Source organism: Pristis pectinata, chromosome 43 (genome assembly GCF_009764475.1).
Source record: "Pristis pectinata isolate sPriPec2 chromosome 43, sPriPec2.1.pri, whole genome shotgun sequence".
NCBI classification, from domain to species: Eukaryota; Metazoa; Chordata; class Chondrichthyes; order Rhinopristiformes; family Pristidae; genus Pristis; species Pristis pectinata.
In genome coordinates this window covers 3,715,513-3,730,601 of record NC_067446.1, presented here as the reverse complement: position 1 = coordinate 3,730,601, position 15,089 = coordinate 3,715,513, and the positions used below count along the sequence as shown (strand labels likewise).

Below are 15,089 nucleotides of genomic sequence, written 5' to 3'. Positions count from 1 at the left end.
CCTTTGCCCTCACCTGCCCACCCTTTATCCCGTGGCCTACTGCCCTCTCCTACCACATTCCTCCTCCTCCAGCCCTCTACCTGTCAATTCTCAGCTTCTTACATCACTTACTCCCCCCTTCCCCACCACCCACCTAAGTTCCCCCTCTCACCTGGACTCACCTACACCTGTCAAACCCCCCCACCCCACCCCGACCTCCTTATTCCAGCTTCTGCCCTCTTCCTTTCCAGTCCCGATGAAGGGTCTCGGCCAGAAACGTCGACCGTCTGTTTCCCTCCCCCGATGCTGCCTGACCCGCTGAGCTTCTCCAGCGCTTTTTGGGTGTTGCTCCAGATTCCAGCAGAGTGTCTTGTGTGTACCCCTAGGTCTCTCTGTACATCTGCACTCTCAAGGCTCCCAGCAGAATTTGGCCTCCCAAACTGCACCACCTCACACTTGTCTGGATTAAATCCATCTGCCATTGACCCGCCCAAATTTCCAGTTGATCTGTGCCCCTCTGTATCCCCAAAAAACCTTCTTCGCTATTTCCACCCATTTTCATTTCGTTTGCAAGCTTACTAATCAGACCACAGACATCGTCATCCGAGTTGTATGAGTAAGAGCAGAAGTCCCATTGCTGCTCCCTGGTTGGAGACCTCCAAGGTACATCAACCTTCCACCGCCACCCCTCCGCCTCCTATCATCAAGCTAGTTTTGTCCATCCAGCAGCTTGCTCGTTGCTCCCTGCTCCTTCTGACCGACCCTGGGCCCCGTACCGAGGGAAAGATGTGCGGGCCCTGGAGAGGGTTCACGAGAATGACCCTGGGAATGAAAGGGTTAACGTACGAGGAGCGTTTGACATCTCTGGGCCTGTACTCGATGGAGTTCAGTAGGATGAGAGGGGGTTGGGAATCTCACTGAAACCTCCCGGACACTGAGAGACCTGGATAGAGCGGACGCGGGGAGGGTGTCTCCATCAGCGGGGGAGTCCGGGATCCGAGGGCACAGCCTCGGAATGAAGGGACGTCCCTATAGAACTGGGACGAGGAGGAATTTCTTCAGCCGGAGGGCGGTGAATCTGTGGAATCCGTTGCCACAGAGGGCGGTGGAGGCCAAGTCATTGGGTGTATTTAAGGCAAAGATTGACGGGTTCTTGATTGGTGAGGGGGGTTAAGGATTACGGGGAGAATCGGGTTAAGGAAAAGGAAAATCCGCCATGATTGAATGGCGCAGCAGACTCGATGGGCCGAATGGCCTAATCCTGCTCCTATATTTTATGGTCTGTGGTCTGCAAAGGTTAAGCAATAACAGAATGCAGAATAAAGTGTCACAGTTACAGAGAAAGTGCAGTGCAGGCAGATAATAAGGTGCAAGGGCCACGACGAGGTGGATTGTGAGGTCAAGAGTTTGTCTTTAATATGCAAGAAGACCATGCAATAGTCTTATAACAGCAGGGTAGAAGCTGTCCTTGAGCCTGGTGGTAGGTCAGGGGTGGGTGGGATCACTGTGTTGGAAGTAATCTGTTGAAGGTCAGAGGGGCTGTTTCTCACATTCCTCTGAGCTCAGCAGAGTGCGGAGGGGATTTGCCAGGACGTTGCCTGGTTTGAAGGACCTTAGTTATGGGGGGGAGAGATTGGAGAGGCTGGGCTTGTTTTTCCTGGAGCGAAGGAGGCTGAGGTTAAGACAGAAGTGTAGACAAACACAACGAGACACACACGGATTCCCTCCCTGGGAGCTGCCCAGACAATGCGTTTGTCCAGGGCTGAACCACACAGAGATAGTCGGATGGAGAGGTGGGGAACAGGAGGAGCCGAGGTGAAATCCTTCCGTTTGGATGGCGGGGGAGCACTTCCCTCGCCATCACCTCTCATTCCAGCCCTTCACACGGGGGCTTGGAGGACAGGCGGGGAGTGCTGAGGTGTGTCACAGCTGGGACTTCTCTTTGCAGCTCGGACTACATCGAGCAGATAAAGGCGACGGAGAACATGAGCACGGACGAGCTGCAGTCGCTGGCCAGCACCTACGACAGGGTGTTTCTCCATGAGGTGAGACTCCATCTTGCCCGGAGCACATTTTCAAAGCAGGGGCTTTTGTGAGTGCAGAGGGTGGGAGTGAATGGGAAGGAGTGGGGTCCCATTGGGAGTGTGGAGGGTGGGGGTGAATGGGGTCCCATTGGGGGTGCGGACGGTGGGGGTGAATGGGAAGGGGTGGGGTCCCATTGTGAGTGCAGACGGTGGGGGTGAATGGGGTCCCATTGGGGGTGCGGACAGTGGGAGTAAATGGGAAGGGGTGGGGTCCCATTGGGGGTGCGGACAGTGGGAGTAAATGGGAAGGGGTGGGGTCCCATTGGGGGGGAGGGTGAGCCCCTCTCTCACTGCCCCCTCCTGCGTGCCGTTCACAGAAGATCTACCCTGCGTGCTGCCTGGCGGTGGGGTGCGTGTTGCAGGTGGTGGACCAGGTCATGGAGGAGCAGGTCAGGAACGGACTGGCCGTGGTCAGGTCAGTCATGGGACCCCCGTGGGGGGGTCAGAGTGTCGACCCGCCCCCACCCCATCCCCCGCAACGTCCTCACCTTCCCCGATCTCGTGTTCTCCTCTCAATGCGATACCTCCAAAGTAAACCCGTGGGGGTATCTCCCCATTTGTTCAACCCTCCCCAGAATGTGTGATCCCTCGTTACCATTGTGGAGGGGAGTCCAACGGATTAAAAAGACCCACCTCCACCAATTCTGGCCCCCCCCCCCCCCCCCCACCCCCAGCACCACGTCCGTCCCCCTCACTCCCTTGGCAGTTACAGTGTCCGTCCCTCTGTCCCTCAGTACTCCCCACCATTCCCGGTGTGTGTCCTACCCTCGTACACCGAGGTCCCTCCGATCCTTGATGCTCCCTCTCCGTTACACGTCAGTGCCCCACCGCGGGGTGCCCCCTTCGTCCCCACTAACGCTGTCCGGTGTTGGCTGCAGACCGCCCGGACACAACGCTCTCAGCAACATGGCCAATGGCTACTGCATCTTCAACAACCTGGCCATCGCGGCCAAGTACGCCCAGCAGAAGCACAGAGTGGGGCGGTGAGTGGGAGGCATCGAGGGGAGGGGTGCCTGGGGCCGAGGTTGGTTGGTGGGAGGGAGGGACAGTGAGGATGGGAGGCGGTTGGGCATTTCGAGTTGGGGGGGTGGTCGGGGGGTGGGGGAGTGGTGAGAGGGAGGGCGGGGAATGGAGGCGGGGCCTGTGAGGGAGGGGCGGAGTCTGTGTGGTGGGGGCGGGGCTCTGGGAATGGGGGCAAAGCTGCTGAGGTTGATGGCAGGAGGAGGCGGGGCCTGGGGAAGGGGGCGGGGTTTGTGAATGTGGGAGGAGCCTGTGAGAGGTGGAGGGGTACTGGGGTTGGAGGGTGGGGAAGGGAGGTTGTCGTCTTCCCACCAGCCTCGTCCCTCTCCCTCTCTGTCTCCGCAGGGTGCTGATCGTTGACTGGGACATTCACCATGGTCAGGGCACACAGTACATCTTCGAGGATGATCCCAGGTACGCAGCTGAGTCCGGGCCCCGAGTTTGGCCCCGCACTTGTCCCCTCCCTTAAACCCCGCACCCCTGCGCGACGTAAATCCCTTTCTGCCCCCACCCAGTTGTATCCCACCGCCCCCTCCTCGCTCAACATGATTCACCATCGTGTCCAGCCTAATTCCCACATGTTTCACACTCTCCCCCACTCATTCTCCTCCCCAGGTACGTCACCGTCCCGTCTCCCATCCCATCTGGTCCAATCCCACTCGCCCACACCTGCCTTGGACCCACGCACACAGTCTAGGTGTAAGGTCTGTATGTGTTTTTGTTTATGAGTGGCTGTGTGTGTATGTGTGTGATTATGTGATGTCTGTGTACCTTGCTCCCTGGGCTCTGCCTGTGTTGTGTGTGTGTGTGTGTCTGTGTGCGCATGTCTGCGTATGTGTGTGCATTTGTGTGTGTGTGTGATTATGCGATGTTTGTGTACCCTGCTTCCGGGGCTCTGCCTGTTTGTGTGTGTGTGCGTCTGTGTATATAATCGGTAACTGGTTTATTATTGTGACATGTACCGAGGTACAGTGAACAACTTTGTTTTGCATGCCGTCCGTACAGATCGTTTCATCACATCAGTACGTCGAGGGAGTACAAGGGAAAAGCAATAACAGAATGCAGAATAAGGTGTCACAGTTACAGAGAAAGTGCAGTGCAGGCAGACAATAAGGTGCAAGGTAGATTGTGAGGTCAAGAGTCCATCTTATCGTACTAGGGAACCATTCAATAGTCTTATAACAGCGGGGTAGAAGCTGTCCTTGAGCCTGGTAGTACGTGTGGTCATGTGATTGTGTACCCCTACTCCCCAGGCTCTGTGTGTGTGTGTGTGTGAGTGCGTGGGGAGGGGGCCATGGGGTGCCTGTGTCCCCTGCTACCTCTGCCTTCTGTCCAGACCCACCTCCCCAACCCCAGTCTCTCCCCCTCTCTCCAGACCTTTCCCTCCGTCTCTTCCCCCTCTCTCCGGACCCCACATTCTCCCCCCACTGGATGCTCCCTCCATCTCTCCCTCTCCCCTGGATCCCCCCCCCGTCAGTCTCTGCCCTTGTCCTGCAGCGTGCTCTACTTCTCTATCCACCGATACGAACATGGCGATTTCTGGCCTCACCTGCCGGAGTCGGACTGCACGTCCGTCGGAGGAGCCCTCGGTCGGGGCTACAACGTCAACATCCCCTGGAATAAGGCGAGTGCTGGGACCCGGGCGCGAGGGAGGGAGGGAGAGCTTCCGCATCCCAGTTATCCCCAAGTCCGCGGCCAACTCCGTGCGCTTCAGACCTGGCTGTGATGCCTCCATCGGTCAAAGAGCCCGCATATAGGGAGGAGTTCGTCGCTCGTTGGCACGGCACTCCCTCCTCACTGCTTCTCCCGCGGTGTTCCCTCCCTCGCGCCCCTCCCGCGGCGCTCCCTCCCCCCTCGCCGTCCCTCCCGCGGCGCTCCCGCCCTCCCTCGCCGTCCCATCCGCGGCGCTCCCTCCCTCCCTCGCCGTCCCTCCCGCAGCGCTCCCTCCCTCCCTCGCCGTCCCTCCCTCGCCGTCCCTCCCGCGGCACTCCCTCCCTCCCTCGCCGTCCCTCCCGCGGCGCTCCCTCCCTCCCTCGCCGCCCCTCCCACAGCGCTCCATCCCTCTCTGCCCCTCCCGCGGTGCTCCCTCCCTCCTCGCCGCCCCTCCCGCGGCGCGGCGCTCCTTCAACCCCGCCCCTTGTTAGGACAGGAACACACAGAGCCAGTTACTACTGTTCACAGCCCGAGGGCTGTGTGGGAACTGCTGTCTGCTCTGCCCCCCACACCACTCACCCCCCTCCTCTCCCTCTCCACAGACCGGCATGTCGGACGCGGATTACATCACAGCCTTCCACAACGTCCTGATGCCCCTCGCTCACGAGGTGGGTGCATCTCGGGTGGGGGTCAGTGAGAGCAGGGTAAGCGAGTGGAAGGGGTTGAGGTGTGGGTGCGAGGAAGGAGAGTCAGCAGGAGAGTCCAGGGGGAGCAGGGCAGTCTCGTCACCACTGGGCGGGGCCTCAGCTGGACCCCTTGGGAGGGTGCAGGAGAGGTTCACCAGGACGCTGCCTGGATTAGAGAGCGTGAGCTATGGGGAGAGGTCGGACAGACTTGGGTTGTTTTCTCTGGAGTGGTGGAGGCTGAGGGGAGACCTGACAGAGGTATGGAGGGATTCGTAGAGTGGTCCAGCATGGAAACAGGCCCCTTGGCCCGACTCATCCATGCCTACCAAGTCACCTCGTCAAATTTCCCCCGCGTTTTGTCGAAGTTTGCTGTCAGACGCACAGGTCCATGTGAGCACGGGTGCAGTGAAAAACTTACTTGCAGCAGCATCACAGGCACAGAGCATCAGAGACACAACGTTCTCAAGAAAAACATAAATTATGTGCAATTTTTACAAGAAAGGACACAATTGGAACAAAAAATTGCAGTGCAAAGTGGTCCCAGTGTTGCTGTACTGAGGTATTGGTTTATTATTGTCACTTGTACCAAGGAACAGTGCAAAACTTGCATGCCGTTCATACAGATCAATTCATTACAACAGTGCATTGAGGTAGTACAGGGTAAAAACAATAACAGAATCCCCAATAAAGTGTCACAGCTTCAGGGAAGTGCAGTGCAGGGAGACAATAAGGTGCAAGGTCATAACGAGGTAGATTGTGAGGTCAAGGGTCCATCTTATCGTACTAGGGGATGGTTCAATAGTCTTATCACAGTGGGACAGAAGCTGGTGGCGTGTGCCCTCAGGCTCCTGTATCTTCCGCCTGATGGGAGAGAAGAGAGAATGTCCCGGGTAGGTGGGGTCTTTGAGTATGCGGCTGCTTCACCAAGGCAGCAAGAGGTAAAGACAGAGTCCAAGGAGGGGAGGCTGGTTTCCTGTGTCCACAGCATCACAGGCACATAGCGTCAGATACTCACCATTCACAAAAAAAATATGAATTAAACATAAATTACACACAATTTTTACAATAAAAACACAACTTAAAACAAAAAGGTCCACTGTAGTGCAAAGCGGTCCCGGTGTTGCTGTACTGAGGCAGTGATTAGGGTTGTGCCGTCGGTTCAAGAACCGACTGGTTGAAGGGAAGTCGCTGTTCCTGAACCTGGTGGTGTGGGCACTTAAGGCTTCTGTACCTCCCGCCCGGCGGGAGCTGCGAGAAGACGGCACGGCCCGGATGGTGGGGGGATTTTAGACGACGAACGTTGCCTTCTTGAAGCAGCGCCTCCTGTAGAGACTCCCGATGGTGGGGAGGGATGTCCCTGTGATGTATCAGTAAATTGGTTTATTGTTGTGACATGTACCGAGGTCCAGTGAAAAACTTGTCTTATATCATCTGTATAGATCATTTCATTACTACCGTGCATTGAGGGAGTACAAGTTAAAACAATAACAGACTGCAGATTAAAGTGTCACAGATACAGAGAAAGTGCAGTGCAGGCAGACAATAAGGTGCAAGGGCCACAACGAGGGAGATCGTGAGCTCAAGGGTCTCTTTTATTGTACCAGGGGGCCGCCGTTCAATAGTCTTATAACAGCGGGATAGAAGCCGTCCTTGAGCCTGGTGGGACATGCTTTCAGGCTTTTGTATCTTCTGCCCGATGGGAGGGGGGAGAGAAGAGAGAACCTCAGAGCTGGGTTGGGGGTGCACCTATCTCTCTTTCTCTGACCGCTCTCTTTCTCTCTCCCCTCCTCCAGTTCCGACCCCACCTCGTCCTGGTGGCTGCTGGGTTCAGCAGTGCCGTCGGAGACCCCCAGGTGAGAGGCTGCAACGTGGAGGGGCGGGATCCGTGGGCGAGCGTCTCCGCCGTCCCCTCCCGCTGGGCCGGGACGTAAACCTCACCGTTTGCGTTCAGTTCTAGAACCCACCCCCCCAATCTCCCCCGCCCGCTCTCCCTTCCTCTCCCCTCCCTCCCTCCCCTCTCCCCCCTTGGTTACACACTTCCCTGCTCTCCCCCCCTCCCCCCCTCCCCAGTCCCTCCCCTGCTCCTCCCCAGTCCCCCTCTCCCCCCCCTCCGTCCCCCCTCCTGCCTGGCCCCCCGCCCCCTCCCTCCTCCCAGTTGCCCTCCACCCCCCCTCCCCGTCCGTCCCCCTCCTCCCCGTCCCCGTCCTCCCCCGCTCTGTAACACCCCTGCTCTCCCCTCTCCCCCTGTTACACACCTCTCTGCTCTATCCTCCTCCCCCCCACTCTGCCTGCTCCCCTTCTCGCCTCCCCTCTCAGTTACAGACCCCTCTGCCCTCCTCTGCCCCTCCTCCCACCCACATCCCTCCCCTTCCTCTCCCCTCTAGCCGATCAAGTACTGTGAAGTTGTATTGTACCCCCCCCACCGGCCCACTTCGGGACGTGGGAGGGAACCGGAGCACCAGGGGAAACCCGCGGGGTGACGGAGAACGTGCGAGCTCCGCTCAGAGACACACGCACGCTCACAGACACACGCACACTCCCAGACGCACCAGCAGAGGTCAGGATCGAACTCGGGTCTCTGGAGCCGTGAAGCAGTGGCCCTACCCACTCACTGATGTGCTTTGCTGTTTTCTTCACAGGGGAATATGTTGGCTTCCCCAGCTTGTTTTGCCCACCTTACCTACATGTTGCTGCCTCTGGCCACCGGGAAACTGATCCTCTCCCTGGAGGTAAGGCCACGTACCCGGCGGGGTCGTCTCCACACCCCAACGTCAGGGCACGTGAGATGTTGCACTTCGGGAGATCAAATGTAAAGGGGCAGGACACAGTCAGTGGCAGGACCCTAACAGCGTTGATGCATGGAGGGATCTTGGGGTGCGTCCACAGCTCCCTGGAAGTGACCCCACAAGTGCATAGGGTGGTAAAGAAGGCCTACGGCACGCTTGCCTTTATTGGTCGATGCACTGAGTTCAAGAGTCAGGAAGTCATGTTGCAGCTTTATAAAACTCTGGTCAGGCTGCATCTGGAGTATTGCACTCAGTTCTGGTCGCCCCCATTACAGGAAGGGTGCGTGGGCTTTGGAGAGGGTGCGGAAGAGGTTCACCGGGATGCTGCCTGGATTAGAGAGCATGAGCTATAAGGAGAGGTCGGACAGACTTGGGTTGTTCTCTCTGGAGCGGCGCAGGCTGAGGGGAGACCTGATAGGGGTTTATAAAATAAAGAGAGGCACAGATAGAGCAGACAGCCGGTATCTTTTCTCCCCAGGGTCGAAATGTCTAATATTCCAGAGACCGGGCATTTAAGGTGAGAGGGGGGAAAGTTCACAGGAGATGTGCGGGGCAGGTTTTGTTTTTACACAGAGAGCGGTGGGTGCCTGGAATGTGCTGCCAGGGGTGGGGGTGGAAGCAGATACGCTGGAGGGGTTTAGGAGGCTCTCCGGTGAATGTGCAGGAAATGGAGGGAGACGGACCGTGTGCAGGCAGAATGGATGAGTTTAGTTAGGGTCATTGACTTAATGAGTTTGGCACAACTTGGTGGGCTGAAGGGCCTGCTCCTGTGCTGCACTGTACGATGTTCTATTGGTTTATTATTGTCCGTGAACCAAGATACAGTGAAAAGCTTGTGTTTGTGTGCCATCCAGACAGATCATTCTGCACAGAGGTACATCGACGTAGTAAAAAGGTAAACAGAATGCATAATATCGTGTTACAGCTACAGAGAAAGTGCAGTGCAGGCAGACAATAAGCTGCAAGGGCCACGACGAGGTAGACGGGGAGATCAAGAGTTCATCTTTTAGCGTGCAAGAAGTCCGTTCAGGAGTCCGATAACAGCGGGGTAAAAGCTGTCCTTGAGCCTGGTGGGACGTGCTTTCAGGCTTTTGTATCTTCTGCCCGATGGGAGGGGAGGAGAAGAGAGAATGTCCCGAGGTGGGTGGGGGTCTCTGATTATGTTGGCTGCTTTCCTGAGGCAGCGGGAAATGTAGGCAGAGTCCGTGGAGGGGAGGCTGGTTTCCGTGACGCGCTGGGCTGTGTCCACAACTCTCCACGGTTTCTTGCGGTCCCGGGCAGAGCAGTTGCCGTCCCGAGCCGTGATGCATCCGGATAGGATGCTTTCTGTGGGGCGTCTGAAAAAATTGATGAGGGGACATGCAGAATTTCTTTAGACTCCTGGGGAAGTTGAGGCGCTGGTGGGCTTTGTTGTGTTCTTCAACTTGGGTGTGTTGAAGTCTCTTTCCCCACCCACACTGCTCTCCTCCCCAGAACCTGATTTCAGAAGGGGAGGGGGTGGGGGAACGGGCTCTGGCACGTCCGCACTTCCTCCCCGAGTCAAATAGCTTGCCGACTTCTGAGCTGGGCGGGCTGGCTGGCAGAGAGGGGAGTGCGGGTCGCCGGCCTTGCCCAGCGATCCGGGGGTGTTGGAGGGTGCTGTACCCCTCTACCCATGGTCACGGGTCCTGTTTCACGCCGGTTCTCCCTCTCCCTCCCCCTCCCCCTCCCCCTCTCTGCCCCCACCACAGGGAGGGTACAACCTGCAGGCCACAGCTGAGGCCACCTGCGCCTGCCTGAAAGTCTTACTCGGCGACCCCTGCCCAAAGCTCGAGTTGCCCTACTTGCCCAAGCAGAGGTAAGAGGGGGGTGGGGTGAGGAGGGAGTGGGAGGCGCGGTGGGGGGGTGCGGTGGGGGTGTCGCTCGGCAACAGGTGATGCAGCGGGAGGTGCGGCTTTCAGTTGCACTGCATTTCCAGTGGACTGCACTTGCGAGGTGTCAGCGGCTTCAAGTACTCCCCACCACCACCACCACCCACCCCCCCCACCCCACCAACAGGGTCGCAGGGAGAACGTGCAGACTCCAGACGCGCGCAGAGACATGCGCACACACACATGCACGCGCACACACACACATGCACACCCACACATGCACACGCGCACACAACCACGCGCGCACGCGCGCACACGCAGGCGCACACGCGCACACACACACGCACACACATATGCGCGTGCACAAATGCACACGCAGGCGCACACACGCAGGCGCACGAGCGCGCACGCGCACACATGCGCGCGCACAAACGCACGCACACGCACACGCGCACGCACACACACAGGTGCACACACGCGCACGCACACAGGCACACGCACGCACGCGCGCGCCCACACGCACGCGCGCACACAGGCACACACGCGCGCCCACACGCACGCGCGCCCACACACAGAGACACGCACACACGCACAGACACACACACACACACACACACACAGACGCGCACGCACACACACAGACGCGCGCGCACACACACAGACGCGCGCGCACACACACAGACGCGCGCGCGCACACACACACACACACACACACACACAGCAGCGGAGGTCAGGATCGAAACCCAGATCTACCTACTGTGGCACTTTACCTGCCAATTTGTGTCTGTGCTGTTGCAGTGACAGCTCTCACTGTTAACCCTGCTTTCTGTGCAGGCAGGGATTGGTTTTGTCTTGGGTTTGTTGATCATATCCATCTTTTCCCTCTATCCCTTAAATGAAACCCTGCTTCATGGGACGGTGTGGAGGGAGCTTCACTCTGTGTCTGACCCGGGGAGTGTGTGACGGGACGGTGCGGAGGGAGCATCACCCTGTGTCTGACCCGGGGAGTGTGTGACGGGACGGTGTGGACGGAGCTTCACATTGTGTCTGACCCCGGGAGTGTGTGACGGGATGGTGCGGAGGGAGCTTCAGCCTGTGTCTGACCCCGGGAGTGTGTGACGGGACGGTGCAGAGGGAGCTTCAGCCTGTGTCTGACCCCGGGAGTGTGTGACGGGACGGTGCAGAGGGAGCTTCAGCCCGTGTCTGACCCCGGGAGTGTGTGACGGGACGGTGCAGAGGGAGCTTCACCCTGTGTCTGACCCCGGGAGTGTGTGACGGGACAGTGCGGAGGGAGCCTCAGCCTGTGTCTGACCCTGGGAGTGTGTGACGGGACGGTGCGGAGGGAGCCTCACCCTGTGTCTGACCCCGGGAGTGTGTGACGGGACGGCGCGGAGGGAGCCTCACCCTGTGTCTGACCCCGGGAGTGTGTGACGGGACGGCGCGGAGGGAGCTTCTCTCAGAATGTCTGCTGTGTGATTCCAGTGCCCTGGAGTCGATATCTGCTGTCATCGCTGTTCATCGCAAGTACTGGAAGTCCCTTCAAAACCGAGGTCAGTCCCACGGGATCGCACTCGGTAAATCAGCTGAGCACTGAGGGGACGTTGTCGCTCTGGAGACCACCCCCCCTGCAGTCCCAGCGGTCCCCACCCCCCCCGCCATCAGCTTTCCCTGCCCCCCCTCTGCCATCACTGCCTGCCCTTGTACCCCTTGTCCCTCCTGCCCCTATCCTGCCCCCCCGCTCTCCTAAGCCCTGCTCACCTAATTCCCCCACTCCCCTAACCCCCCGCCACTAGCCCCACCTGCCTCCCCTTACCCTGCCTCCTCCCCTCTCTTTACCCTTCCTCCCTCCCACTCCCCAGACACCCTCCCAGACCACCACCACCACCCCCCCCCCCCAGCCCCCGGTCCGACCCACGGAAACACAGTTAACCCCTGGGCAGCCTTGAGCGGGGTGTTTATCGGCAAGGCCCGTCTCTGAATCCCTGCTGGTGTTTGCCAGAAACGGGCATCGTCCGTGAGAACCCGCCCGCCCAGCACCACCGACACCTGGCCTTCAACCTGGAGCAGATACTGAACCGCAGCATGCAGGAGGTGATGAGACCCCTGCCCCCACACCGCACCGGGCTGGTGTACGATGAGCAGATGAAGGAACATCACAACATGTGGGACCTGTGAGTAACTTGCCCACCCTGTGTCACGGTGTGTGTGTTGGTGCGCATGTGTGTGTTGTAGTGCATGTCTGCCCTGGTGTGCATGTCTGTCCTGGTGTGCGTGTCTGTCCTGGTGTGCGTGTCTGTCCTGGTGTGCGTGTATGTCTGCGCATATGTGTCTGCGCATGTTTCTCAGTGTGTGCCCGTCTGCGCGTGTGTGTCTGTGAGTGTTTCTCGGTGTGTGTGCGTGTGTGTGTGTGTGTGCGTGTGTGTGTGTGTCTGTGTCTGCACGTGTTTCTCTGTGCGTGGTTGTGTCTCAGTGTGTGTGCCTGTGTGTGTGTCTGCGCACACGTCTCTGCGTGTCTGTCTCTGTGCCCTTCTCTGTCCGTGTGCGCGCGTTTGGAGTGTGCGTGCGTGTCGTCCTGCGTGCGTTGACATCCTTGTGCTTTACCACTGCCTCCCACTGCAGAGAGCACCCAGAGCAGCCGCAGCGAATCTCCCAGATCTTCGCCCGTCACCAGGAGCTGCACCTGGTGGAGCGGTGCGTGCCTATCCCCGCCAAACTCGCCAGTGAGGCCGACCTCCAGCTGTGTCACGAGTGAGTACCTGGGCAGGGAGGGAGGGGCAGCTCGGGGGCCCGGGGACGGAGGGAGGGAGGGCCGCTCGGGGCAGGCCTACCTCGCTGTCGGCTCTCCCTGTGTCGTCGCCCGCACCTCCGTCCACTGAAACCTCAGCCCTGGCTCTGCACTCTCCTCTTCTCCGCTCTTTTAAGTACAACTTCTATCAGAACGTAGAACAATCACAGCTCAGGAGCAGGCCCTTATGCTGAGCACGTTACTGAATTCACTCAATCTGCCTGCATGTGATCCATATCCCTCCATATCCACGGGCCTGTCTACGAGCCTCTTGAACCCCTCTCTCGTATCTGCCTCCTCCCCCACCCCTGGCAGCACGTTCCACGCACCCACCGCTCTCTGTGTTTAAAAAAAACTTATCCCGCACATCTCCTTTGAATTTTCCCCCTCACCTTACATGCATGCCCTCTGGTGTTTGACATTTCGACGCTGCAGGGGAAGGAGAAAAGATTCAGGCTGTCTATCCCATCCGTGCCTTTCATAATTTTATATCCAGTGTGTTGCCTGGACCGACTGCAAGGCTGCTGCAAGTTTGTCACTGTACCTCTGCCTCACCGTACGTGTGCGCACGGCGTTGAACCCGTCTCGACCCACACCCAGTAATGTTCTGTGCCCTTTGTCCGTCAACGATCTATCTCCCCCCCCACCCACTGGCAAATATTCCCGGACTCTCCTTTGAAGAAAGGGAGTTCCCAAACACTCCTCAGGAAACGAAATCGCCTCGTAAATGGGGCAAGGCCTTGTTTCTAATTCTGCGAGAAACCGCAGAGAGTTGCAGGCACAGCTCAGCACGTCGCGGAAACCAGCCTCCCCTCCGTGGACTCTGTCTACGCTTCCCACTGCCTCGGGAAAGCAGCCGACATAATCAGAGACCCCCACCCGCCTCGGACATTCTCTCTTCTCCCCTCTCCCATTGGGCAGAAGATACAAAAGCCTGAAAGCACGTCCCACCAGGCTCAAGGACAGCTTCTATCCCACTGTTATAAAAGCATTGAACGGTCCCCTAGAATGCAGGGTAATTGGTTTATTGTTGTCACATGTACTGAGGTCCAGTGAAAAACTTGTCCTGCATACCGTCCATTCATTACACAGTGCATCAAGGTCGTACAAGGGAAAACAATAACAGAATGCAGAATAAAGTGTCACAGCTACAGAGAAAGTGCAGTGCAGGCAGACAATAAGGTGCAAGGGCCACGACGAGGGAGATTGTGAGGTCAAGAGTCCACCTTTATCATACAAGAGGTCCGTTCAAGAGTCTTATAACAGTAGGATATACTCTGCATTCTCTTATTGTTTTACCTTGTACTACCTCGATGCACCTACGGTATGCAAGGCAAGTTAGTCACTGGACCTCGTACATGTGACAATAGTAAACCAGTTCCAAACTACATGAACTTCTATCCACAGGACACTTTATTCTGCATTCTGTTATTGTTTTACCTCGATGCGCTGTTGTAATGAATTGACCTGTACGGACGGTATGCAAGACACGTTTTTCACTGGACCTCCTACAGGTGACGATAATAAACCAATTCAATTATTGTGACATGTACCGAGGTACAGTGAACAACTTTGTTCAGCAGGCCATCCGTACAGATCATTTCATCCCATCAGTATATCGAGGTAGTACAAGGGAAAAGCAATAACAGAATGCAGAATAAAGTGTCACAGTTACAGAGAAAGTGCAGTGCAGGCAGACAATAAGGTGCAAGGGCCACGACGAGGGAGATTGTGAGGTCAAGAGTCTGTCTTATTGTACTAGGGGACCGTACAATAGTCTTATAACAGCAGGATAGAAGCTGTCTTTGAGCCTGGTGGTACGTGCTTTTGTATCTTCTGCCTGATGGGGAGAGGGTGGGTGAGGTGGGGGTGGGGGGAGAAGAGAGAAGGTCTTGGATTTCCACTTCCCCAGATCATCAGTCCTTACCAGAGCGTTGGTCGAAGACTGATCTCGCCGCCCTTTTTTGAACGGGAGGCTCGCGGGCTCCGCTTGCCGCTGTGTTGGGGGTGCCGACCTGACTCCACTCCCCTCCCCTCCCCTCTGTTCTCAGCCCAGAGTACATCGACGTCCTGAAGGCCACCAGGACCTCCAAGCCCCGCGAGCTGCACAGGCTGTCGTCTGAGTACAACTCCATCTACATCTCCAACAAGTCCTACGACAGCGCGCTGATGGCGGTGGGCTCCACCTTCAACGTGGTGGAGGCTGTGGTAATGGGGAAAGTAAGCCGGGGCAGGGGGGACGGCCG

The 15,089-nt window shown here is 57.7% G+C and overlaps 1 protein-coding gene across 11 annotated transcripts in view; it reads left to right on the top strand.

The window, feature by feature from the left end:
• The window catches only part of hdac6 (histone deacetylase 6), a 70,926-nt gene that overhangs the window by 15,531 nt on the left and 40,306 nt on the right, over nucleotides 1-15,089 (top strand). For 10 of the 11 annotated variants that reach the window (XM_052009039.1, XM_052009044.1, XM_052009038.1 and 7 more), the window contains exons 7-19: nucleotides 1,928-2,024; nucleotides 2,381-2,478; nucleotides 2,942-3,046; nucleotides 3,429-3,497; nucleotides 4,581-4,707; nucleotides 5,339-5,404; nucleotides 7,216-7,275; nucleotides 8,062-8,151; nucleotides 9,939-10,045; nucleotides 11,541-11,608; nucleotides 12,058-12,229; nucleotides 12,678-12,806; nucleotides 14,895-15,063. In XM_052009039.1, coding sequence (XP_051864999.1) covers nucleotides 1,928-2,024; nucleotides 2,381-2,478; nucleotides 2,942-3,046; nucleotides 3,429-3,497; nucleotides 4,581-4,707; nucleotides 5,339-5,404; nucleotides 7,216-7,275; nucleotides 8,062-8,151; nucleotides 9,939-10,045; nucleotides 11,541-11,608; nucleotides 12,058-12,229; nucleotides 12,678-12,806; nucleotides 14,895-15,063 — 1,357 coding nt within the window. The remainder of the gene's footprint in view (nucleotides 1-1,927; nucleotides 2,025-2,380; nucleotides 2,479-2,941; nucleotides 3,047-3,428; nucleotides 3,498-4,580; nucleotides 4,708-5,338; nucleotides 5,405-7,215; nucleotides 7,276-8,061; nucleotides 8,152-9,938; nucleotides 10,046-11,540; nucleotides 11,609-12,057; nucleotides 12,230-12,677; nucleotides 12,807-14,894; nucleotides 15,064-15,089) is intronic. The other variant, XM_052009040.1, reaches the window with a different exon arrangement.